This window comes from Strigops habroptila, chromosome 3 (assembly GCF_004027225.2).
Source record: "Strigops habroptila isolate Jane chromosome 3, bStrHab1.2.pri, whole genome shotgun sequence".
NCBI lineage: Eukaryota > Metazoa > Chordata > Aves > Psittaciformes > Psittacidae > Strigops > Strigops habroptila.
Window position 1 is genome coordinate 35,899,382 of NC_044279.2, and position 26,230 is coordinate 35,925,611.

At 39.5% G+C, this 26,230-nt stretch overlaps 1 protein-coding gene across 6 annotated transcripts in view; it reads left to right on the plus strand.

Moving 5' to 3' along the window:
* Positions 1 to 23,731, plus strand: part of TBC1D30 (TBC1 domain family member 30) — a 58,683-nt gene extending 34,952 nt beyond the window's left edge. For 3 of the 6 annotated variants that reach the window (XM_030479304.1, XM_030479302.1, XM_030479306.1), the window contains 10 exons: positions 1,285 to 1,410; positions 2,502 to 2,687; positions 6,246 to 6,414; positions 7,819 to 7,987; positions 10,970 to 11,075; positions 16,732 to 16,844; positions 17,014 to 17,153; positions 19,279 to 19,485; positions 19,704 to 19,760; positions 21,054 to 23,731. In XM_030479304.1, coding sequence (XP_030335164.1) covers positions 1,285 to 1,410; positions 2,502 to 2,687; positions 6,246 to 6,414; positions 7,819 to 7,987; positions 10,970 to 11,075; positions 16,732 to 16,844; positions 17,014 to 17,153; positions 19,279 to 19,485; positions 19,704 to 19,760; positions 21,054 to 21,835 — 2,055 coding nt within the window. In that variant the 3' untranslated portion in view covers positions 21,836 to 23,731. The remainder of the gene's footprint in view (positions 1 to 1,284; positions 1,411 to 2,501; positions 2,688 to 6,245; positions 6,415 to 7,818; positions 7,988 to 10,969; positions 11,076 to 16,731; positions 16,845 to 17,013; positions 17,154 to 19,278; positions 19,486 to 19,703; positions 19,761 to 21,053) is intronic. The other 3 variants (XM_030479303.1, XM_030479305.1, XM_030479307.1) reach the window with 1 other exon arrangement.
* The last annotated feature ends 2,499 nt before the right edge of the window (positions 23,732 to 26,230 follow it).

Consider the following 26,230-nt stretch of genomic DNA (forward strand, 5'->3'; position numbering starts at 1 on the left):
ATGATGCTAACCAAAGAAATAGCATTAAGAAAAGGGGTGCAGTCTCTTCACTGCTATTCCCCATTTCCCAAGTGATTTCAAGATTGATACCAAAGTTAAGGAAGCATTTTGTGTTGGCAGCATGTTGATTGTTCCCTCTGCTGGCAGCAGAAGCAGGGTGACATCTGTGGCATGTGACATCTGCAGTATCGCTGTGGTATGTGACATTTGTTTTCTGGGGCTGGCACAGATAAAGAATCCAGTCAACATCAGTAGGATGTCAGCAGTGCCAAAGGCTGCTGGGAGGCAGAACAGTGGCATTTCTCTGCATGGGTGCCTTTGCAGAAGTGTGGGAAGGGAAATGTAAATGCAGAAAACATGAGATTCTGGGAGCTGTCTGTAAATTCCTTCATCATGCAACTATTTAAGTGTGCAAATCTGTGGGAAGTGTCTGAATTGCTTTTCTCACTTGAATGAGTTAATGGCTGATACAAAATTCGACCCATTTACTTTCATGATTTCTTTCAGTTTCCTGAAAAGAAAGATCCTATATTGCTATTTATTGTCATTGTATGATCTGTCATGTGTCTTGTGGTTCAGGAACTTTTCAAATGTTTAATAAAGGTCCAGCCTTTGTCTTGAATACACATGCATAGATCTCTTCTGGTAATTATTAGGCTTTAAAAATTGGCAAAATCTTTGTTTTCAGAACTTTCTGTAGCATTAACAGTTTAGGAAGCCCTCGTGTTAAGAGTAAGTAACTGTGATCAAAGGGGTTTCAGATTGCTCCCAAATGGTTAGTGCTGGACACTATTTCTTCTGTAAAGTCGATCAGAAGAGCCCTCTGGTGAAGGGAAGCACTGCTAGATTTCCAGGAGATGGATCCATGGTTGAGTTGAGGGAAGCCTGCAGCAGTGTTACCTGTTTATAAAACTCCTTTTTGCAGTTAGAAGGGCTGAACTCACAAGGAGGGTCCTTGCAGGAGAGTGTGCTTCCATCTTGGAGGGCCCCTGTGGATCCAGTTTCTGATAATGGACTTGCATCTTTGTAAGCAGGTCACAAATCTGGACACCTAATGCTAACTATTTCCTTCTCTTCTGTTTTATTGCTAAATTATTTTATTATTAAAGCTATTACTTTAATTGTGCAAAAATTGTTTTAGCTCTAGTCCTCTTCTGCATATTTCAAGTCTTAACAGCAGTCACATATGGGTGAAGCTCATGAGGTTCATCTAACTGTGTATATGAAAACTGTTCCTATTTTATCTGAGAAATAATTTTATTGGCTTGCTTTGTGTGTTTCTAGGTTTGGCTGACCCTAGCTGATCAGTACTTACACAGTATAGCCATTGACTGGGATAAAACTATGCGTTTCACATTCAATGAAAGAAGTAATCCTGATGATGACTCTATGGGCATCCAGATAGTAAAGGTAGCCAGCTATTTTTTATTTTTTTTTTAATTAAAAGTTGATTTATTTATATTTTTTTTTTAATAGATGGAATTTTGATTTATTTTGTTCTCTGAAACTGCTTTGACAAAAATTACATCTTACTTCCTTTTGGCTCACCAAAATTATTTCTTCAGCTTCTTTGGTCCTTCTGCACTGGTCTGGTTAGTGTTAGCTGGGAAAAAAATGCTATTACTGATTTATCCCCCCCATTCCCCCACCTCAATTTCGTCTTTTTTATTTTAAAAGTAGTACTGGAGTTTGGAGACAAAGGAACATAAGAGGGTTTTTTCTTCCCTCTTCTCTATAAATAGGCTCAAGTGTTTGCTGTGATTAAAAAGTATGTTTCATGATACAGCAGTTGCGCCTTTTTCAGTTACTTTACAGGAGTGAAGCACCTTTGTCTATATATATTTTCTCAGCTGATGTTTAATATTTAAAGCAATGGGGGGCTTTAGGGAAGAACTTACTAGATATGTATTGGTATGTTGAATTTAATATTAGTCTATTACCTGTTTAGGAGGTATTACTCTGTTTAGGAGAGATTGTGTTCTATAGTCACCTTAATTTGTGTTCCTGATTATTACAATTGTCATCTGTACTTGGTAATTAAAGCTTATAGGTATTACTTATGAAATACAAACATTGTAGTACATGTTTTGCCCTTCACTTATAAATTGCTTAAATCCCAAGGGCACTCTTTCTGTTGTTTTGAAAACTTAGTTGCCTAGTAGTTATTTTATACTTTGATAAAAACAGTTGGCCTTTTTTGTTCAGTTAACATAATAGCTGTTATGTCTTGCCTCTTTGAAAACTAGATATCAGTTAATATCTTCTATGAAACCTTCATGTGAACGTCTTTTAGGTAACTTGTTTACTTAAGAGCTTGCTGGACCTATTTCTTTTCAGTAAGCTAAAGGTTTACGGATTAAAAAAGAAATGTTGTCATCAACTTTCAGAGTATATATTGGGAAGGTGGAGGTGGAAGGAAAACTGGGGCAGGCAGGAGAACTAAAGGGGGAAGAAAAATGCACATCTCTTCTGTATGTGCCTGTCTTTTTTTTTCTTTAAAGGACCTTCACCGAACTGGTTGCAGTTCTTACTGTGGCCAGGAGGCAGAGCAAGATCGAGTGGTACTAAAACGTGTTCTGCTGGCTTATGCCAGGTGGAATAAATCTGTTGGCTATTGTCAAGGATTTAACATACTAGCTGCACTTATTCTGGAAGTAATGGAGGGCAATGAAGGGGATGCCCTGAAAGTGAGTAAATTTTTTTTTTTCATCGTTGAAGATTGGTTTTCGTTAGTGAATTTTTAGTTAGTGAACTTTAGAATAAACCAGTGTGTGGGTTTTGTAGACAGCCTTAAAGAGCAGGACTCAAAGGAGTTAACCAGTTTATATCTGTGGATTGTTTGTTATCTTCTCTGAGCTAAAATGAACAGTTTGAATGTTATCACTGTTGATTTTTATTGTTTTTTCTCCCTCAACAGAAACAAATGAGGGTTTGGCCATAATAAAAATAAATGGGAACAATACTACTGACTTTAGAACATCTTATCCCATAATCCCAAGTCTGCTTCCAAACACTATAGGTAGCTGAAACCTTCATATTCCATTATCAACCTCCTGTGTGGCAGTAGCATGCGAGGCAGTTAATAAATCTGCTGCATTTTAAAGCAAATTCTAGGAAAAGACAAAATAAATATTTAAAATGAAAGTAAATAACTTTGAAGCTACTTTCTGGGCTACATTAGTCATACCATGTTTTATTTGATTTAAACCTTTTCTATTCTAATTAAAAGAAAGCTTCATGAAATTCATATGTCAGAAAATGGAAACACAGTTTAGTACAGGATGTGGTTGAAGGTTCCAAGATGATGTGCAAATTTCCTTAAACTTGTTTATGTGTGTGAGTTGGGGTCAAATTGGTAAAAGATGACTGTGACTCTTGAGATACTGAGCTGATTATTTTGCCTTAGACAATTATTTAAATATGGTGAATATTTAAATTCACTCAGAGCTCCTAAAACATAAAGCTTGTGGTAGCAGAGTACAGCTAGCTGGTATTTAATATTTCATTCTAGAGAGCTGCCTGTAATAAGAAAAATACCAAGGTATACTCACTTTAGATTGGAGAGTAAAATTTCCTTTCAATAATCCTTGCTAAAAATTTCCTCAGTATTTTTAACTGTATTTTGTCATATTTTATTGTGCTCTTACACTGTCCAGAAGCTCACAAAGCTCATTAATATAGAAAACATGATTGCCCAAGGTTTATGAAGTCCAAGTTGATTATGAACTGCATACATCCTTATATTATTGGATTTTCTTTTACTGTGAGTGGTGTCAGGCTCCTTGTCCTAAGGAGACAATGGGCTGCCCTAAGGAGGTAAAGCACTGAGGGCTGTTAGCACTGAAATGGTCCTTACCTGGCAAAAATAAGGATGGAAAATAATTTCTTTTCCAGGCTTAGAGTGTGGGCTTTGCAGGGTTGGAATTTCCCCAGAGGAGAGAGGGAAAAGAGAAGGGAAAAAATAATATAAGAAGAAGGGTGGAGGGGGAGGAATTGGGGATTAGCATGTGGCTGTTCTGTTGTTGTAGTCACTGTATCATCTAAAGCAAGTAATGAGTGACTTTGGAACAGCTCCAGAGGCTGTTGCATGTAAAACTGCCCTCAGGATTTGAGCTGTGGGGAAACTGGATTATTGAAGGGTCTAGGAGTTAAGGGAGCAAGGACATTTTGGGGGCTTGCCAGTCAGGTCCCCTTTCTGGGTAGGATGTTATAAACAAAAGATCTGTGTCTGGGAGGTGTCTCCCAGAAGCTGGGAAACAGCAGGTACTACTGATACCATGGGGCTTTAACAGCACCGGACCCAACATGGTAGCATCAGTTAATGCCCACCCAGGGATGTTTGAGTCTTTACTAGTTAAGGTAAGCATGTTTAAGTTAAATCACTGAAGACACCTCAAAGTTAGCCTACTGAAATTATGGTAAGCAAGAAAATTACAGCTTGCATGTGTAGAAGCTCTAAGTATACATAGAAGTCTCATTGATGCTGACACTTAAAAACCATTTTTTTTTCTGCACATTATTGTGGGGAAATATTACAAAGTCAAATAATAAAAATAAATATGTAGAGATATGTCATGAAGAAAGTGTCTATTGCAAACTGGTAAATACATGAAGCTGCTTAAAAAAAATTCTCAAAACAATTCACGTGTCAATGAAATGGAAAGGACTTCAGTGTTGCAAAAAGATTTCTGTCTTTTCCTATGCTCTCATATATCTGAGATTTCTGAGGTAATACCACTCAGTGGAAATGGAACAAAAACCTTTATGAAATGGTTTTGTTAATGTACGGGTTTCTGGCTTATGTCGTAAGAAATTAATGAAAACACAAATAGCACAGTGTAAGTTAATGTTGCTATAATAAATTATTCTTCCATTGGTTGAAATGTATCTGAACAAAACAAAGCATATTTTTAAAAGATAGTGAGATATCCCAGAATTCAGCAAAGGTTAGGGAATGTATCTGAGAAATATGAGACTCCAGCTTACTTACTGATCACCTATTTCTTTTCAATCCTTAACAAAAAAATAAAAAGCAAACGCCTCAAAACAAACAAACAAACCCCATAAAAAATGAGTAAAAGCTATTGATGTACCTGTATTGACTACTGATCTACTTGCTTTAAAGCATGGAACAGAAAAGGTTGTTGCTGCCTGAAAAAAATCTTGCAAGAACAAGTGGTAGTATGTGGTCACAAGCAGCAGGGATAGACAAAGAATGACTTAGACTACGTAAGGTGGTCATCTTCCACGTCCAGTGTCTGCCAAGCTACTTCTGTGGGCATCTTATGGAAAGAGAGGGATTGTAAGGAGGATTCGCCTGTGTATGAAGGTGCCATGCGCTTCTCAAGCATTAGAGGCTGTATAAAACAGATGATAAGGATCCTTGTTTGAAATTTTAACAAAGAAGTAATGGAGGGCTGAACCACATGGGATGACCGCTTGCAGGCTCTCTGGATACAGCTTGTAGAGAGACCATAAAGGTTTTAAAAGATCCTGAAGTGAAGGTCAACATCTTCTGTTGGACTGATGATATACATCAACTGCTGCATGTTTCTTTGTTGCATTTGTTCATTGTCAATGAATGTCATTGGCAGTATTCAGTTAATACATTACCACCCTTGTAGTTGAACTATCTCCCTTGAAACAGATGTCTGTTTAAAATGTCTCATGCTGCTTAATTTAGCACCTTTTAAAGTGACAAGATGAAGTGCAGCACATGGTAACACATCACGGTAAAATATGTGGAGAATGTTTTGTGACGAGCAGTGTCTTGCATTATGGAGAGGGGAAAACAAGATGATTTGGAAGATCAGTCTTCTAGTCATGGCAGTTAACAACCAGACAGGGGAAAGTGGAACTTTCCAACAGTGTGGAGAATCTCATAAACATGTAGAGCATCATAAGTGGCAAAAATTGCCTTTGTTTTGACTAGTGCTTCCAATTTGGGCATAGCTTTCTGTGACATTGGTTTCAGTCATTAATGGTTCATAAATTCTGAACAGCTTCAAGGGCTTACTTGCACCTTGGTTGCTTGTGGATATCTAGAGTACCTGTGGATGCTTAAAATTATAATGCTTTCTCCCCCTATAAATGGAGATACCAGAAGCATGTGTTGCCACTGGCTCCAAGACATTCTTTGGTGAACAGAGAACTTGAAAATTTCATTTATTTTTTTTTTTCCTGTTATTCCTAGAAAATAACTGGCTCTGTAAGTCCTACATGATAGTATTTAATTTTCCCCACAGATCATGATTTACCTGATTGATAAGGTGCTTCCTGATAGCTATTTTGTCAATAATCTCCGTGCTCTCTCTGTGGATATGGCTGTTTTCCGAGATCTTTTACGAATGAAGCTTCCTGAACTGTCCCAGCACTTAGACACCCTGCAAAGAGCTGCTAACAGAGAAAGTGGAGGTAGGTTCAACAGCAAAATGCAATTAAATTCTTTGTCGTTGTTTAATCTGAGCATTAGTCTAAAAAAATCAGTCTTTTAAGTGTTTACATGAGTTTATTGCTTAGAATATATATATGTAAATTGATAAGGTGAAGGGTGACAGTTACCATTATTGATAACCTTTACTCAGGAAAAAAATAATAAAGGGTAAATAATTTGGTCCCATACTAACTGCAAACAGAATAGTGTTGACAAGGATATAAAATGTATGGAGTGACAACACTGTAACACACAGCTTAATACGAGGGCTACCTTGAAAAGGTTGTTTCTTGCATTAGCTTAAGATACTGGTCCTTCGTTGCATCTTGTAGTTGCTAGCTTACATAGCTGTTCAGGGAAGAGTTACAATGTGAGAGCCAATGGTGGCTGATCAGTATTTCTTCACCTAGATGCTTAGCAATACATAGGTACAAAACTCAGAAGTAGGTCTTGGGTTGCTACCTGAAAACTGGCTTTGCATTGTTATTATTTATTCCTCCCCACCCTGATATATCATTCCATCCAGACCTTTTATTAAAAAAACCCCACCATTTGGAAATGTTTTGGGAAGAGTGAGTTTTTTTGTTGTTGGCTGGGGTTGGTTGGTTTTTTCCAGTCTGGAAGCTAAGTACACCCAGTTCCATCTTAAAATAAGATCTGCTGCCATGTTTCATGTGACTGTGGCCAAACTGTACAAAACCAAAGAAAGAGTATCAAGGAAGTATTTGCTGTTGGAAAGTATTTTTGCAGGACAGCAGCCTCTTTGGTCATGGCCTTCAGTGCCTCAGTTGATAATAGGATGCACAACGTGTTCTCTGAGCATAACAAAGTAGAACTTCACAGTTTCAGGCTGAAATTCTAAATCTTGTTTGAGACTTAACAAACCAAAAGGAAAGCTGAATGTTTTAGCTGCTTCTGCTAAGCTGGCAGTGCATCAGGATTTTAAACAATAGATAAGACCTCACAGAGACAGTCATCTTCATGTAAACACTTCTTATGCCATTAGTTTCTGAAGAAATGCAGCGGGTTTGGGTTTTCTTGTTTTGTTGCGCTATGGGATAAAAGCTTTTATTTTTGGGAAGAGCCATCTTTCTCATATAAGGGGGGAAAAAGAAAGTGGTGGTATTTTTCAACGTTTACAGTCCAAAACTAATGCCGCTGCTTAGAGCTTTTTGCAGTGCAGCAGAATGAAGAGTGACTAAGTATGTCATTTTTCCATCACTTTTTTTCCCAGCTTATCCTTGGACAGCTGGAGGCAAGTAAGTTTTGAGCAATAACAGGTACTAGAATGTCTGTTGGTTTTCAGTATGCAGATTATACTCTTTGCAAAATAATAGTAAATTACAATTACTTCAAGCTTTTTTTTTTTCTTTCTTTGATTTCAGGAGGCTACGAACCCCCACTTACAAATGTCTTCACAATGCAGTGGTTTCTGACCCTCTTTGCCACTTGCCTGCCTAACCATACAGTTCTGAAGATCTGGGATTCAGTATTCTTTGAAGGCTCTGAAATTGTACTGAGAGTAGCCTTGGCTATCTGGGCAAAGTTAGGAGAGTAAGTGGTCATTTTTACCTGATTTTTCTTTTCAGTATGAGCAATGAATATAGCTTATGTTGTTCTGAAGAGAACATCTCAATTCTAAACAAGATGTGATCTTTCAGGAGAATAATTCTGCTTTGAAAAAGCTGCACAAAGTGCCTCTGTGGCTTCCCCTACAACTTGTGTGTCTGACATTGTGTCAGAATGGGGATGATAATTAATTGACCCTTGCTGCAGGAAATGTCTCCAGTTGTTTATATTGTCTGTGTATAATGTCTTCATACTATGCTAAAAGGTTGGTTGGACTTAACTGGGACACAGACTTCTGAGGGAGCTGGTAAATACTCTGTGGAAAGACAGAAAGACTTGAGGGTGATTAGCTAATTTAGTTGGGTACCGGAAGCTGGGGGTGTTAATTCCCTTATTTTCACTTAAGGATTTGAGCCCATTGTCTATACCCAAGAAAAGAGTTCAGTGTTACTAAAAGAATGATTTCATGTTACGTGGTTCTTTTCTGTTATGGCCTGCAAACAAATTTTTCTGAAATTCTCTGCTTTTAAGCACATTTTGGCCAAGTTTCTATTATAGTCCTTCATGGCCTTGGAAACTCATAGGACAGTCACATAGGACAGAACACAAGAGATGGTTAGCTTTTACCAACTCCCCTGTTGTCATAGCAAATATTTGCATTCCAAAGGGTGTACAGTGCTCCTGGGTAAATGAGTTTTGTCACTGACTTCAGTGGGAGGTGTGAGCTCTGACACATTGAGCAGATGTTAGTTCAGCTGGAAACCTTTTCAGCTGGTGTCAGCAGCTGCGTCAAATTTTGCTTGTGGTGCCAATCAACACTCACCTTCCTTTTTATCCTGCAGCTGACTCACTGGGATTTATGTTCAGCTCTGTCCTTGGAGGTTTCATTTCTTTTTTTCTTCCTGAATAAATTAGCACTGCAGGCCAGTTGCATTGTAAGAGACTTTGTTTACTATATTTAATTTTTAATCCGAAGAATAATAATTAGAATAATAATTTCCTAAGAGCTTTATTTGTTCAGTTCATGAACAAAATGAACTTGCATGAATCATTTGCATTAGCATTAAGCTATGTGTAGTACCATTGTGCTTTGTTACTTTGTAACATACCTTTAGATAAAAGGTCCTGCTGTAGTGGGTCTCTGTGCACTTAAAAGCTATAATTATGAATATTCCAACTCATAACATGATAAAAAAGAAAGTCACAGCTTTAAAGATTTCACCATAAAACTTTAACCAAAAATGAAGTGTGTTTTATAAAAATTGGAAGAAACAGAATGGAAAAAATCTAGGAATATGTCCAAAAGAATAAGCTGATCACACTGCACACCTCGTAACTGTTGCTTGTGGGGAATGGAAGAAGATCTGGCAAATTTGGGAGCAATTAACAGAAAGGGACATTGGTGAGATAGCCAATGATCCAGAAGATGATGAGTCACTAAAACTGAACAAGCATTGAAATACAGTAAGTCTGTGATTAATGATGTCAAATGAGATGAGGAAGTAAAAGATCGGTCACTATTTTTTTGCTGGGAGAAGATTGTTATTCTGTTCTTCTCAACTAGAAATAGAACAGTGGGAATTTAGAGAAGTGGGGCCTGAAACAAGGATCATAGTCTCATGATCTTCATGCTTTTCAAGACTATCTTTCTAGACATGAAAATGGGGTGAGAAGTGCTTTTCCTAAAATATGGGTGGTTGAGTCACACTTCTATTTTGAGGGAAACTGAAGGAATGGGGAAGTTAAAAATAGGTGTGGTGGAGAAAGCAGTATGTAGAGGTCATGAAAGACTGAAGGTATTGGGGAAGGTAAGCAGTAAGTTTGTGATAATTGGCTACATACCTATCTTTGGTTTACTATTCATTCTTTTAGCTAAACTCTCTTAAGATTTCAGTATGAGTAATGTGTTTAACTTGTGTTGTTCTGAAGAGTTTCATAGTTCAATGGTTGTTCCCTATAGACACTGAAGATCAAGGGAAGCTTCCTTTTCTAATCCTTAAGAAAAAAGGCAGTGTACTTTTTCAATGATTCCAGCAGCTGAATTTTGAAGGGCAATCTACAATATGTAGCCAGCAATGCACTTGTTTGGGATAGAAGTAAAACAATTTTTTCAGTTGGTGGGAGAGGATGTTTAGTGGCTGACCCTAATGTATGTAGAACAGCAACTCACAAAAGTATATTATCATATTTCTCTTCTAGCTGACACTCTGTGGATGATTCTGTTTTGAGAAATTTAAAAAAAAAGAAGTGTATGTGTATGGGGAATAAAACATCAAAAAAACCCAACTGACAACCCCTTCCCCAAATCTCCAAAAAAACCAAACCAGAAAAACCCACCACACCACCAAAAACCTCCAAAACAAAGAAAAAACATCTGCGTCTCTAATTCCAAAATAGCATTCACAAATATGCAGAATATGAGTGAGTTTTCCTTCATTCATGTGAGCTCAGCTCTTTGGAATACAATAACATACATAAATTTACTTCACTGGAATGTTTTCTGTCCAGCAAATATATTCCTGTCTGGGAAGACCAAAGTTCAACCAGTGATTTCAGTCATTTGGTGCATAGTGAAGAACAGGTGGTGAAGCAGTCAAGAAAACTTTACACTTCCTTTTTGAGCTGATGGGAGAGCTCCCTTGTGCTAGTAGGAGGCAGGATTTATTGATTCTCATGTTGTAGAAGTGAAAGGGGCAGAGGGAATAGCCTGTCTGGACACACTTCAATCCTTTATCGTGAGCAGTCAGGACAGTAAGCTGTGCTCAGTACATCTTTTTACTGCACCAGCATTTCCAATGTGATGTGCACAGTTTTATTATCTGGAAGTGTAGGGAGGATTGCAATTTTAAAAATTAAGGTGACTAAAGAAAGCACATTTTTTATGATGACAGAAAGTTCAGTTTTGGTTTGGATGTGTATAATCATATGTAAAAGTAAAATAAAAAACCAGTATGTACTTTGATTTAGGCAAATAGAGTGTTGTGAAACTGCGGATGAGTTTTACAGTACCATGGGCAAGCTGACCCAGGAGATGCTGGAAGACAGTCTGATTGACAGCAATGAACTCATGCAGGTGAGTAATTGTGATATAATTATTGTTTGTGTTTTCTTTGTATCCTGCAGGTGCTGATTTCTAACAAATGACATTTTTGTCCAGATACTTCATAAACCTAAACTCTCCCAAAAATAAGAGTTAAGCTAACATGTCAATGAAATAAATAGATGACCTACAGTTAAAGCTAAGAATCTCATTTTATACATTAAGTATAGAGAACCAGCAGGTTTCATTTGATAAAAATTGATTGTACATTAACAGCTAGAAGTTTGTTGTGATATAATGCCCAACTGGATTTACACAAATAAGATGTAGAATCTTTTAGTAATCATAATATTTAGGGTGTTATTTTGTTTTATGTTTTGGTCATTTATTGCAGTGTGTCCTCTTTGCTCTGCAGACACTGTGAGAGACGAGTTTATCAAAAATATCCTTCATGATTTAAAAAAAAAGAAGTCTTGAACTATAAACAAAGACATTTTTAGATAATCGCAGTCCCTGAATTCTTAAAGCATACATCACTGTATGAGAACAAAGATCCATGATTTCTGGGAAAGGAAAGGGCCTGTAGTGTTGCAGATGCAATTTTATTGATTCGCATTTATGCTTCTTTTTGTGATGTCCTTGAGGTGTTGTCTACTTAGATGTTTTATAAAGACTTCATGCTACAGATCTAGAACTTTGCTTTTGATGAGTTAGAGCATGGTGATTAAATGGGTACAAATACAGAGCACGTAATTCACCTGAAATTTTTACCTGTCTTAGGGAAAGGAAAAAAGTCAGTCTCAGCCTATGAAGTTACATAAGTTTATTAACAGTAGTTAGCAGGTGACTTCTGTTAACTGTTACTGGAAGCAAACTGTACTGACTGTCTGGGATAATACACTTCCTTAGTCTGGTAAAGTATTGCTCTGAAGTAACGGATTAGTGTCAGATTTTTTGTTAGTGGTGGTGTTTTGTCTGTTGAGGGAGCTCTGGGAATGGCAGAGGTGAGCACTGTGCCTTTCTTGTGCTTCAAAAATGGAAATACAGCTGGTCAGAGGTACTCACATGCTTTTTAAATAAGTATCAGGGTTTCTCACAAGACAGTTCAGATACTGAGGGTGTGTGACGAGGGCAGCAAAAGCTGATGCCTTCTCATATGCATTGTGTTTCAGTTCCTGGTCTCAAGAGTAGTACAAAATCAAGATGTGACGTTTGCAACAAAGAATAGGAAAGCTGAAGTGGGATTTAGTGGCTCAGTGTGGATTTCTCACTTTGCTGTTGTGTGTAGTAAAAGATAAGGCATAGGTAACTTGCTGATTGAAGGGACGAGAGGTTCTTTGTTTTTTTTTAAGGGTTGCAATTAAAACTATACAAAATTAGCAGTCTTGTGCTTCAGCAAAAAATAAGCACTTTCTGCAAAGTATATATGTATTGATAGTGCACATATGTATTCTGCGACACTGAGAGGAGCGTGAAGGTAGAATAGCATTGACATTGATATGGAGAATGTGGCAAGTTGAAGTTTTCTGTATAGAGAAGCAGTGTGTCTGGTTTATGTGTGTTCTCTTAGTTGAAGAAACCACACTGCAATTTAGCTAGCATTCTTCAAGCCAGAGGCAGGCACTGGCAGTGAAGCTGTTTCCCAGGTGTTCACTCCAGGCTGCCTTTAAATGGAGAGAATTAGTATCATAGAATCATAGAATCATACCATTAGGGTATATGAATGCCACCATGTGTCTGGCTGCTGCATTTGAACAACTTTATCTGTGCTGGAGAAGAAAATAAAGAAATAGGAACCGTTGCATTAATGGAAGGACTCGGGCTGCTTGAAGACGCTGTTTTTTATGTTGCTTTAGGCTTTTTCAGAGGAGTCAGGCAGAGATGAATGTTTAGACTGCTTTGTTTTCAAAAAGTTCTTTCCCCTAAACCTCCCCCCCCAATCAAAATCATAATGGTGAATTTAAGTCTGATACTTTTTACAAGGTGGCTCAAGGATTAGTATCCTACTGTGGAGAAGGATTAATCTCCTCCTCTGCCTTTCCTACACATTTCAGTAAAGGTTAGTGGTGGCAGTCATCTCACTTTTCTTGAGACTTGCATGACATTTACATTTCCATCTACTGAACTACCTGTCCAAGCTCACTTAAGCCAGTGAAAAGTAACAGGCACTCCTCTGCCATTAGAAAACAAATTGTGCTCTAAAAAGTCTGTTTGCTTTGGGAGTTAGAGGAGGGAGGTACGGCTGATCCTTCAGGGGCAAGTGTTGACAGAGCAGATGTCTAAAGTAGATCAGAGGACGCTTGTCCGCATTCTCTCCACCAGCATGTATAGTTGGTGCAATTTTATCATTAAAAATGCCTCCCTTCAATGCAGACAGTACACATGCCTAGAATTGAGGGCTTAAGCTTTTGCAGATTTGGTCCTTGCATGGCAAGAGTTCTTGCAATGTTGTGCTGAGGAGCGCATAGAGGGATTGGAGGAGCAATCAAATCTAGAGCTTCCTTCTTTTCAAGGTTGAACAATTCAGGTAAATGAAATACAAGTGCTGCACACATCAATCAGATGCTAGACCGGGTATGTAGTCAGGACTAGAAATTAAACTAATAGGGTATTCAGTAATGCCATTTTATTGGCCTATTAATAAACTTTGGTTCTTACATAGACACAGAAGGCTATATGTCAGGTGTCTGCAGATACACTAATCAGCGTGTGCTAGATTGAGAACATGCTTTCCTGCCTTCTCAGAAAGTGAGCACTTTTATAAGCAGCTAAATTAATTCCGTTTGTATGCCTAGAAACATTGCAGCATAGAGGAGAGGAGATGCAACAGGAAAAGGAGAGGCATCCCTGTTTACTGTGGTAGAGGAGAACAGGGATTAATCCCTCCCTATCTCTTGTTACACTGACTTGATATTCCTTGTTGATTTTCTACTTGAGTAGCACTTTGCCTGTTTTCTTTTGGGTTTGTTTTTGCTTTTGCATTTTGTTTTCTTAGTAAAAGTGAACAGAGAGAAGAGCTTTAAAGCAGCGTGGGGTGGCTCTTGAGCTAAGTTTGTTTGAGCTGTTCACAAAACTGCTAACACTCTTTTGGAAGCCACAACACATACATTTTTTTTATGGTGTTCTGCTGAGAGTGTAGATGGCTTTGCATTTTTTAGGGTAAGGCAAAGGATTGATAAATGCCACTGTTTTAAGATGATGAGAGGTTTATTCCTTATCTTTTTTCTTGTTCCCAGAATATGTTCCTTATGGCCATAAATGAGATAGTAAGTAGCTGCATCATGCTTCATATATGTAGGCTGTTTCCCTCTGGCACAGTTTCACCAGAATTAACCAAATGACATCCAAGGCTGTGTACAAACTAGGAACAGGATGCTTTGACTCAAAGAAGCATTGCTGTGAGGAGCTCACAGGTGTTGTTTGACAGTATTTTTTAATTTGCAGTGGAACTTGCATCAGCATAAAACTTGTTTGTGAATCTCAGCCAGGTGGGAAGTGAGGCTTCTACTTATAATCTGATAACAAGTAATTAAGCTAAAAATGTGTATGCTAAATAAAAGAAATTGCACAGGATCTGGAAGAGACATAAATTGGAGACAGGCAAAAGCTAAAAGCATAATCTGAAACAGTAGGTGCAAGGAGTAAGCGGAGGACTCCAAGTCGACTGTTTCACTTAAAGGGTAACTCACATATGGAACAAGTTACCTGAAAAGGCTGTTGACGTAAAGAGTAGAAATAAATTCCAGACAAACCTCCTTCTCTGGGAAGGGAGTGAGTTTAGACGTACGAGGGAAAAAAAACAGGAAAGTGTGGTGGAGATCAAACAAACAGGCAGACATGTTGGGCCGGAGGTAGGTCTTTCTCAAGATCATAAAATTCCTTCGTCTGGTAGACTGCCGGGATATTGCTGTTCAGGCCCTAGAGAGTATTTGTCTTTCACAGCAGCATTGTAGCTTAATGGAGTGGCAAAGCTTCAGCTCATGCTCTGGGTTTTTGTAGGCATCCTTCTTGCCTTAGAGTCTGTGCGTGGCTCAAACTGTAAAAGCATTTTCACACAGAAGCCTGTTGAACTGCACCATTGTTGCCCTGTGCCTGATCCAGCCAGGAGAGTCTTTCCTGTTCCTCATCACTCACATCATTGCCATTAGTGAAACTTTTTTTTCTTCTTCTTCTTTCAGGAAAGTTCTAGTACTAAAATCTTGTTTGCAATTTTCCTTAGTGTATTTAGTACAGACAAGGCATGGTTCAAGAACAGGTTATGTAGAAGTTTTTAAAAATTCCCTTTAATCTTAATTGAGGCCATTTGCCTTCAGATGAAAATGACACTGACTTAACAGCAACAGGGGAAAAAAAGTAATAGAAGTGATTTCTGTCATAGCTAATCAGAAATTTTTATGTTGCTGTCTTTCAGAAAACATTTGATTTTCAAGATGGAGAGAAGCTATAATATTTCAGAGAAACTATGAGAAATTATATTTTGGCTATTTTTTTTCTTTTTACTTCTGACATTGAGACTCCCAATGAATTGTGCCAGTTATTTGAAAGTCCTGAATAGCTGAAAGTGTACAAAAGCAGGGGGGGGAGAAAAAGTCAACTAAGATAGAAACAAATCAGCAGTGATATTGCAATGAATATGATGTGTCTTTATGCCAGGTTGGCTGGTGACACACATTCTGTTATTACAAAATGACTTAAAGCAAAAATAGTACTGAAAGCAAATGCATTTGCAACTATTTGTGTATTGAAGTAAATAAAATGTATTGGAGTTTTTTTATGGCCTTGTTTTAAGTTCTAGGGACTACAGTACTTTTTGATGAAACAGGAGACTTTATATGGTGCTTAGGGACATGGTTTAGTGGTGAACTTGGCAGTGTTAGGTTTACAGTTGGACTCGATCTTAAGGGTCTTTTGCAACCTAAATGATTCCGTGATTCTGCGTTGGGTTCAGAGAGTTGCAGAGAGGTTTCTTTGTTCAGCATAGAACAAATATCGTTAAAAACCCATCCCAGCCCCCCCCCCCAAAATCTCAACCCAAACCCAAACTCCCTCCTTTCCCCTCCCGCAAATGAAAAGCAGAAACTAAGAGGAGAAAAGTTAGTTGGGTACTTCCTCTTTGGCCATAATTTTTGTGTTGAAGTGATTTCCTTCACCTAAGCTCTTGGGGCTGCTCAGTTGAAGTAATGGATGTGTTAACAGTCCACATCAAGTGAGGACCTGCTCCTTCCTATCTGTGCTAGTGTCAGTACCTTGTGGAATACTTGAGCAGAAATGTAGGTCTTCTGGAAGATCCCCAAAACCTCAGTGATGCCCAAAACATTGGTGATGCATTCATGTAAGCAAAATTGTAATTGCAGGAGGAGGGTTTCCGGTGTGCTGGCAAGAAGAGGATTGACAATGGTTATTAAATAAATACAGGAGTTGAAAAGGACCCTCACGTCTCATGTTATCAGTTCCATTTGAATTTTTTTTTTTTCCTCTCTATTTTTCTAGTGAGTCAGTCTTTATTTTTCTTACAGGAAATACTGACTGAATCATAAAACTAGACAAATTCCATTGTCTTATAGCACATGAGAATGTGCAGCCTTTAATCCTGCGGAACTGTGAAAGCCTGCTCATGAAGAAATCTTTTGTGGGACTGTTAGTTAAAGTGAAAATTTTAGAATCTGCTCTTTTTTTTTTCCCTTCCCAGACTGTTTATACCATGGCTCAGTTTCCCTTCCCACAATTGGCAGAATTAAGGGAGAAATACACGTACAACATTACTCCTTTCCCTGCAACAGTAAAATCAACTTCACTTTCAGGGTAAGTTATGCACTGCTTATGGCATATAGGGTTATTGTTTACCCTGCACAGATAGTGAAAAGGCAGGTGCCCTCCTCCTTTCTGTGCCCCTAAAGAAGATAAAGATGTTTGGTAATGATCATATTTAAGAATGTCTCTTTCTTATTTCTCTTATGTTCTCAATTGACAGAAGGCTAGGCAGAACCAGAGACAGTGATGAGGAGAATGACCTAGATGATGAGGACTCAATTGCCAATGCAATTGGCTGTCTTGGACCATTAAGTGGGTTTTTGGCACCAGAGCTTCAAAAATACCAAAAGCAGATGAAAGGTAAAAGTGCTTTTGTTCATTTTGGAAAACGTAATTAAAACTGCATGACCTTGCAGAAAATTGTCTGTAGCTTCCTCTGTGAAAGCTGCTATGAAAATTGTATTTTATATTCACCTAGAGATTACAGCAGGTAGCAAGTGACTTGCACTGGATCAACAGTGATTTTATGATATCCTATGAGAGGCTATAACCCACCCCCACCTTTCCCTCCCAAAAAACCCAGACTGATGTAGCAGTCACTGTTACCTGATTAGACATCATAGAATCACAGAATGGTTTGGATTGGAAAGGACCTTAAGATCGTCTAGTTCCAACCCCCCTGTCATGGGCAGGGACACCTCACACTAGACCATGTCGCCCAATGCTCTGTCCAACCTGGCCTCGAGCACCGCCAGGGATGGAGCATTCACAGCTTCCTTGGGTAACCCATTCCAGTGCCTCGCCACCCTCACAGGAAAGAACTTCCTCCTTATATCTAATCTAAACTTGCCCTGTTTAAGCTTGAACCTGTTATCCCTTGTCCTACCACTACAGTCTCTAATGAAGAGTCCCTCCCCAGCATCCTTGTAGGCCCCCTCCAGATACTGGAAGGCTGCTATGAGGTCTCCACACAGCCTTCTCTTCTCCAGGCTGAACAGCCCCAACTTTCTCAGCCTGTCTTCATACGGGAGGTGCTCCAGCCCCCTTATCGTCCTCGTAGCCCTCCTCTGGACTTGCTCCAACAGCTCCATGTCCTTTTTATGTTGAGGACACCAGAACTGCACACAGTACTCCAAGTGAGGTCTCACAAGAACAGAGTAGAGGGGCAGGATCACCTCCTTCGACCTGCTGGTCACGCTTCTTTTGATGCAGCTCAGGATACGGTTGGCTTTCTGGGCTGCAAGCACACACTGAAGCCAGCTCGTGTTCAGTTTCTCATTGACCAACACCCCCAAGTCCTTCTCTTCAGGGCTGCTCTGAATCTCTTCTCCACCCAACCTGTAGCTCGGCCTGGGATTGCCCCGACCCAGGTGTAGGACCTTGCACTTGGCTTGGTTAAACTTCATAAGGCTGACATCGGCCCACCTCACAAGCGTGTTAAGGTCCCTCTGGATGGCATCCGTTCCCTCCAGTGTATCAACCGAACCACACAGCTTGGTGTCCTTGGTAAACTTGCTGAGGGTGCCTCAATCGCACTGTCCATGTTGCTGACAAAGATGTTGAACAAAATTGGTCCCAACACCGATCTCTGAGGGACACCACTTGTTACTGGTTTACAACTGAACATTGAGCCGTTGACCACAACCCTTTGCGTGTGGCCATCCAGCCAGTTCTTTATTCACCAAATGGTCCATCCGTCATCACTCTTGTGGGCTGGTTTTGTTGAGACCTATAAGCTGCAGCTTTTCTCTTGATTGCTGTGGTGTTTGGTTTTCTCTTCCCAAGGGATTGTAAGTCTCTACGTGCTGCTTCAAGCTGCTGTTGCAAACTAAGCCAAAGACAAAAAAAACATCCCTTGAAAAAGAATTATCCCTTTGACCCTGGAGTGCCAGGTTGGTGGTGCATCAGAGACAGCTGTGAAAATAAATTGCACTGCTGCTGTGGGTCAAATGCCTCTCAAGTTGCCTGATCCTCAGCTGCTCTGTGCCCATCCTTGTTGCTCACTAGCAGCTTTCTCCCTGTGGTGTTATAACCATTTCTTGATGCTTCTTACTGATACCAGTAGGTTGGTTGTTTAATCTCATGCCTGCTTGACTGTAATGTATTGTATCACTTGTATTGTTAGCCTCCTATTTGACCAACAAAGTGATTGTCTTTAACAATCACTTTGTGAATTACTTTAGTGATGGCTTGATGTACTTCCAGGTAATTGAAGAACTGGGCTTACAACTTTGCATTGCTACGTTAATTGCCTTTTGTACTCTTAAAACTTCCCTCAAACACTTGCTATTCTTAAGCAGTAGTAACGCTTCTTATTATAAATACTGCAGCTTTGTTTAATACGCATATTATAATAAATTTTTAATTAAAGACTACAGTTAAATAAGATGATAGGAATCAGACATAGACTTTCCTTGTAGATAATCTGTGAAACTCTTGAGTATGCCAATTTACTCATCATGTTCACTTTATTCCCACTGTGCAGATCAGAATGAAGAACAAAGTCTTGGTTCCAGTAATATTGCAGAATTAAGTCCAGGAGCAATAGACTCTTGCCGAAGCGAGTATCATGCTGCTTTTAACAGCATGATGATGGAGCGTATGACCACTGATATTAATGCACTGAAAAAGCAATATTCCAGGATAAAGAAAAAGCAGCAACAGCAAGTTCACCATGTGTATATCAGAGCAGGTAACATATTAAAACATGCTTCATTTATTGATTTATTACAATCTAACTTCATCACAGGAGACAAAGCAAACAACCTTCTTTTACATTTAACCAAATGGACAAAACAAGAGAGACATGGAATAGATAACACATTATAGTGTTATAGTATAGTATAGTGGTACCACTTTGTACAGACAGATTGGAAATGAGAAGGTGATGTTTTTTTCTTCTTTTGTCAGGATCTGCTGATGATGACCCTGGGATTTTTTTAGGTCCCAGGGACCAGCTGAACAATGGTATTTAAAAGTGTCTTTGCTATCTGGGTGCATTGTGTTGATCTCTCTGATTAAAAACACTAAATCTCTGGCATTCTTGGAGTTGACATACTGATGCACTGGAAAAAGGGAAATGAAGGCATGAGTATGCTTCAGACCAAGTGGCAAGTAGATTCCTAGCTGATCCACATGATCCTAACTCTTCTGAGTTCATCCAGGCATAGCACATTACACAGCTGAAGAACTGGCTTTGGTGTTCCATTGTGACTGACCATTTACCTAGCCATAATGATACTGCTGTGATGATTGAGCTGGAAATTGGTTCGTTATTCAGCAATCCATGTTATGGAGTCCATTTTCCCAGTTGGCAAATTCAACAATGCAGGGTTAGCATGAACAGCACAGCTGGCAGTTTTAGTGGGTGTGCAAGCTGAACACAGCCCACCCCACTCATTCCTCCCTACTTAAGTGTCATCTTTCTAATTCTGCATTGAACCATGTCACTGTGGAGAATTTTTGTTGCTCTTCTAGATTGTCTAAACTTGTCCAAATGCAGGAGCATTTGAAAATATAGAGCTGCAATTTTTCATTAACATTATAAGGATTTTTTTTTTTAAGAATTTGCTTTGAACAAGGTTGTAGCCAGCAGAAACAGTGCAAACAGTAAAATGTTGATTCCCAAGGATTGCCAACCCTCACCTCCAAACACAAACCTTTCTAATCTTACTAATCGTGATGCGGAGCTGGGTTTGTGATTTAATCTAACTGTCATCTGATTACCTAATTCTGAGTCTACTGCTCTTGTTTAATAAGAGGACGTAATGGAAAAGAGTTGCTGTGGTTTATCTATTAGAAATACATTGGTTCATTCACCAGTCACGCAAGCCTCATGGAGATGGTGATTTGACTGACCTCGTACAGGGACTGAATTGCCTCTCATGGTTGGAAGAGAAATGAAGGAGAGGGGAAAGATCAGAAGCCAGTATTAATGTTAAACTATCAGTTACACTTAAGTTCCAAAAATTGAGAAGCTATTTTCATTTTATTTTCATGGTATTCCTGGCTCAGAACTTACCCATAGGTAAGAAGAAGAAGGGAAGGGCAGACAGGAAATCTTTATTATAGAAGTTACAGCTTGTGTGACTCCAAGATGTAAGAGAAATTAAGTGATTTTTTTTTTTTTTAAATAGTGGTCAATCCTACAAACCTTTGCTATACCTGAAGAGGGGCATCTGATTTGGTGGTGGATCCTTAGAACATTAATTTGGTTTGTTCTTTAACAATACTGTGTTTCTTTTGAACACTTTCTTTCAGACAAAGGGCCAGTTACCAGCCTCCTCCCTTCTCAGGTAAACCATTCCCCAGTGATAAACCACCTCCTTTTAGGAAAGAAGATGAAATTGAATAACAAGTCTCTCAAAAATGCTGTTATTCACATCCCAAGTCATGCTACAGGGAAGATGTCTCCCATTTCCCAAGAAGATCTTAAAACAAAACTGAACTCTCCATGGCGCACTCACATAAGAGTGCATCGAAAGAATATTGCAAGGGGCAAAGGCCAGCTGGGCTATGGGGATACCATAGGACTAATTGATGAGCAGAGTGAGAGCTGCAAAACAAATAGTCCTGGTGCAAAGGAGGAGACTTCCAAACATTGTGACTTTGGAGAAGGAGAAGGAGGTGGTTTGGATGACAGGACTACTCGAAAAGCTGACCGGCAGTCATCTGAGCCAGCCTCTATGGACAGCAGTACACACATGTCAATGGTTCAGCTAAAACTAGAAGCACTGGAACTTGCCTCAGATAGCAAAACTGATGCTGAATCAACACCCCATCAGTCCAGCCAGCCATGTTTATCAGAGTCCTCCCGTTCATCCAGTGACTCTGGAAACTTGGCTAAATCTCCCCACCCTGGGAACCCAAAGACACAAGTCTTCAATCCTTTTCCCAGTGTCAAGCCTCTTCGAAAGTCAGCCACAGCCAGGAATTTAGGGCTGTATGGCCCCACTGAAAGAACACCAACTGTCCACTTCCCACAAATGAGCAGAAGTTTCAGTAAATCTGCCAGTGGCAACAGTGGGACCAGGAAACGATGATGTACTACCTGGCACTTTCTATTTCTGACAGCAATGAAGAATTTGTATTGCCTTTTTTTTTAAGTGTGCGTGTATGTGTGTACCAAAGCATTTCTAATCTTTAATGAGGTAGTAGGGACAAAAGTGGTTACCAGATATATAAATATGTGTCTTTAGAAATTGTGCTCCCGTGTTGTTATGGGATAGATTAGTGAAGATGCACTCTGGCACCCTGTTGTTGATTCTGATGGTTCTGTGGTAAAATAAACATTGATTTGCAGTGAGAAGGAAATTACACCGTTTCTTAAATCTCACTCAGACATAAAATCACCAGCTGCCTTTAACTCCTCAGCCCCCCATGGTTTCCTCCTGTCTCTTTTAAAGCTTGAAGGACAAATTGTCTGGTGCAGCAAACACTTAATAACAGTTTTTATGACTATTATACAGCTTCCCCATTAGACCTCCTCATCATGCTCTGTGAGTAGCTGGAGAAGCCATAACTAGCAGAAGCACAAGCAGCCCTAACAATCAAAAGTATCGCCTTTTGTCCAACATTATCGCTTACCTACCAGGCCATCTGGCTTCAGACATTCTTGAGCAGCATTTTGTGCTTCTCTTCCCACAGCAGTCCTCTGCTGATACTACTTTTAATATAATCAGTGAGCATGAGAATAGCAGACGTAAGTCCACCCACAACACTGGTTTGCTCCTTTTCTGTTAAATATGTACCTACATACATTTCTATTACTGCCGTAGAGTTGCAGCACTGCAAAATTAGGAATTAGGTACAACTATATGTGTAGTTGTATGAATATTATGGCACATCTTGTCTTCAGTGGATTTAAAAGCTATTATCTAGATTACAGACTTATGATTAAATATTTTCTGGCTTAGCAGTAGATAGAATATATGAATGTTCCAAAGTAGTTCAGGGTTTTAAATTCTATGAATAGAGTGATTAGATACTTAGGGTGGCACTTACCATTAAAAGCCAACATATCAGCCACTATGTAAAGTGGGATGGACCCATAGGACTGCCGTTGTCTTCCATGGCTTGGGTCTTTTTTTGGTGTAAAAGAGCAATGGCAAAGTGAGAAGCTGAGTATTTGCCTCCAAATTAAAAAGCAAAGATGGTGAGTAACGCAAGACAAGTATATATTTTTTTCTATGTGTGTTACAGAGGAAGGCAGAGAAACTAAATGCGGATATTTCAACTTCAAGGTTGCAAAATCCAGCACTCAAACTCCAAGAAATTCAGGTTGCTCTTCAAATGTACAGCTCTGGCCAATTGTATGTGCTGACTGTGATTCTTTACATTATTGCTTCCAAGCTTCCCATGACATCAAAGTGCCATTATTTAAACTGGAGTTAAAAAAAGTAATGATGAATCAGCCCCATTGTATGTACTGTCTTACTTCCTCTTAAAATTCTTTGTTAAATTTGCAAATTAATATATCATTGTCTATTTATTAATGTATCCCATAACCTATAGGATGTGATGCCAGTTTCACTGTATACCATAACTTATAAGCTGTACAATATACCCTGCTTATTGTAGTAGGGACAGTTTGTTTTTGTTGTTGTTCTATACAAGTGTATGCATATAGAATAATACACAAGTATGAACACTATAAAACAGATGTAGATCAGATCTTGCCCCTGCCTTATTTTCAGGTTACAGTAAGTATTGTCACTAATGATTATTTATAGTGTTAAGTAAATTTAAAATAATGTAGGATTTAGTCACTGATCACTGACTGTATGAGAATTGTTTCTGCCTTGATCTAGAAGAAATGGACTTCTCCGAATTCTACTGTGAATCATTCTCCCCTTTTTTTCTTAGCTTCAGTGTATCACGTGGCTGTATGCTGAACCAGTGAAAATAAAAAGACTGTCATTCTGCAAAACCTGCTGAAATGTTGCAAATATGTGCATGAATTTTCAACACGTTAAGATGTGATTAAGCAATGGAAAATCAGCAAGCTTTGCATGGATGTTGGGATATTGGTCTAGGGAAAGAAGTGCTAATAGGGTACTAATTCTAACAATTCAGACCTAATCAATAATTGACAAGCGTGCTCTGAGGGTCTTGTACAGTACTTGGGCTGTTAGGATTGAGGTGAAAGAACCATGGCAACTCAGTGCATCAGTTTGATGATGTTTGCTGCAGGAAATGAATCTTTTAAGTCCTGCTAGATGAGAAAATTGAATGTTGTTTCAGCTGTTCAGTACCTCAGAGGATGTTCACTCCCTACCTGAAATGTGCCTGTTGAACATACAGCAAAAGCATTTTCATCACTTGGTGCTGAGGTGGAACATTAAGATGAGGTCCAGAGAACTCCCGAGAATTTTCTGATTATTCTTCCCTGAAGAATCCCTTCAGCAAACAAGATCTGGTGGTGCAGCTGTGCTTGGCATCGCAGCACTGAGGACATTGAGAAGTTTGATGGTGGGAGTCTCTGCCCCATAAACCTCTGCATTTTGTTCTCTTTGAGGCCTCCTTGTCTAGTACATGCTCTCTTCCATGCAACTAAATTACTTTTCTGTTTGTTGGGGTTGTTTTAAACTCCTCAAGTCTTTTTTTTTTTTTTTGATAAAATATTTTATTGGGATCAGATTGACTTTTGTTTCTGAGGATGTGTTTCACCAACGCCAAATAGAAGCTCTCAAGAGATGCGTATTTGCTTCTGTTTTGAGGACACTTACAGTCCTGCAAGTAGAAACAGGTCCAAAACTCTTCTGAGATTACTCAAAATTGCCTACGCTTTGGCTGTATAAATGGTAGATGGTAGAAATCAGTTTTTCAGAGTTGCAGGCAGCAAACAGTTGATTTCATCCACAACTGCAGCTAGGGAAAATACAATTTTGTATACCTAACAAAAATCCTACCAGAATCTATTCGAAAGAATGGAAGTGGTTGCTAGAAAGGCAACAATATGTTATTATATTTGCTTGATAACAATATGTTATCAAGCAAAAATAAAATGCAGCCTTTTAGACTTCTATTTCCAATTCAGGTAGAAGTTCATTTTCCGAATTCAAGACAGACTTGAAATTTTTTCAAACCTCCACAACACGTATTTTAAATGAAGTGAAATTGTTCATACAGAAATAATTGTCCATAGAGAAATAATTGCTCATACAGAAATAAGGTGGGTGGTTTCACTGTTGTGTAGTTTTCCTTGACCTTCTTGCAATGAGTTACCCAGAGCCAGTCCACAGCCCACAGTTACACCTGGATGAGTGGCAGGGAGCCAATGTCATCATCTGACACCAGCTCCACTGAAGCATGAAGAGACAGAAATTAATCCGAATGGATCTCTGTCCTTGTCCCTGCTTTGTTTGCTCCAGTTTTACTTGCTTTTTGTTGGTGGAAGGTTCATTCGAGGCAGGGGGTTGTCATGGAGCCCTGCAGGGGATTTGAAATGTGCAGTGGTCCCAGGTGAGCACCTTCAGCCTGTGTGTCATCACTCAGCAGAGACTGGTCAGGTGACCGGTTTCTCAGGTAGCTGGAAACTCCCGTGTTTGGACACCTCTGCATGGGTGATGATATCCTTGGGAAGGGACACGTATGGGAAGAGTGGCTCTGGCACACTGCAGGGAAGTGCACGTGTGAAGGATATCTTCTGCACATCCTCACCAAAGAGCCTCAGGGCTTGCATAAGCTGCCTTTGACTGGCATGGAATATTTAAGATGATTTAGGGCACAGAAGTGGTTTGCAGTGTAAGACCATGTCAGGCTGGCCGATGCTCAGGCCCAGCTCCCCCAGCCTGCAGGATGCTGTTTCAGCTGTGTTTCGTCCTACAAGCAGCATGCAGCACTCACTGGCTCACTACAGGGTTGTAAAGAACCACAACTGTTTCCAAGTTGCCTTCTGATAAAGCTGTATCAAACCAGACTGGCTTACCACAAACAAGCAGGCAGGAGTGGTGGCGGCATGGGAGGCAATGGGTGCATGTGGATGGAGAGGTTGCGAGGAGGGAAGGAGCAACCCATCCAGGCAAAAGGTGCAAGAAGTTTTGAGAGAAAGCAAATTCCTCGGTGCCTCTGCTGCTTTTTAGATTGATGATTTATAAACAACAAATCAAAGGATCAGATCCATGACATGCCACTCCCTGCCCATCCTTTATGTGTTCAAAGTGATGATGGACTTGCCTGATGCCACCGAGGAGCCACATCCCATTGTCCACACAGTGAGGCATCGAAAAGGGAGCAGTATTCAAATCCCAGCTGGGGTAAACCCTGTGCTGTCACTGCTGGCACACCTGACTTCTGGCCTGTGCTCTGAGCCAGCTCTGTGGGAAGGGTGTAGCTATGATAGATGACATTGTCCCAAAACTAGCATGTGTGCTAACTGGCAGCTGTGCCAGGCCGTTCCTGGGTGGATGTGGTCATGCTGTCTGCAGCTTCTCAGC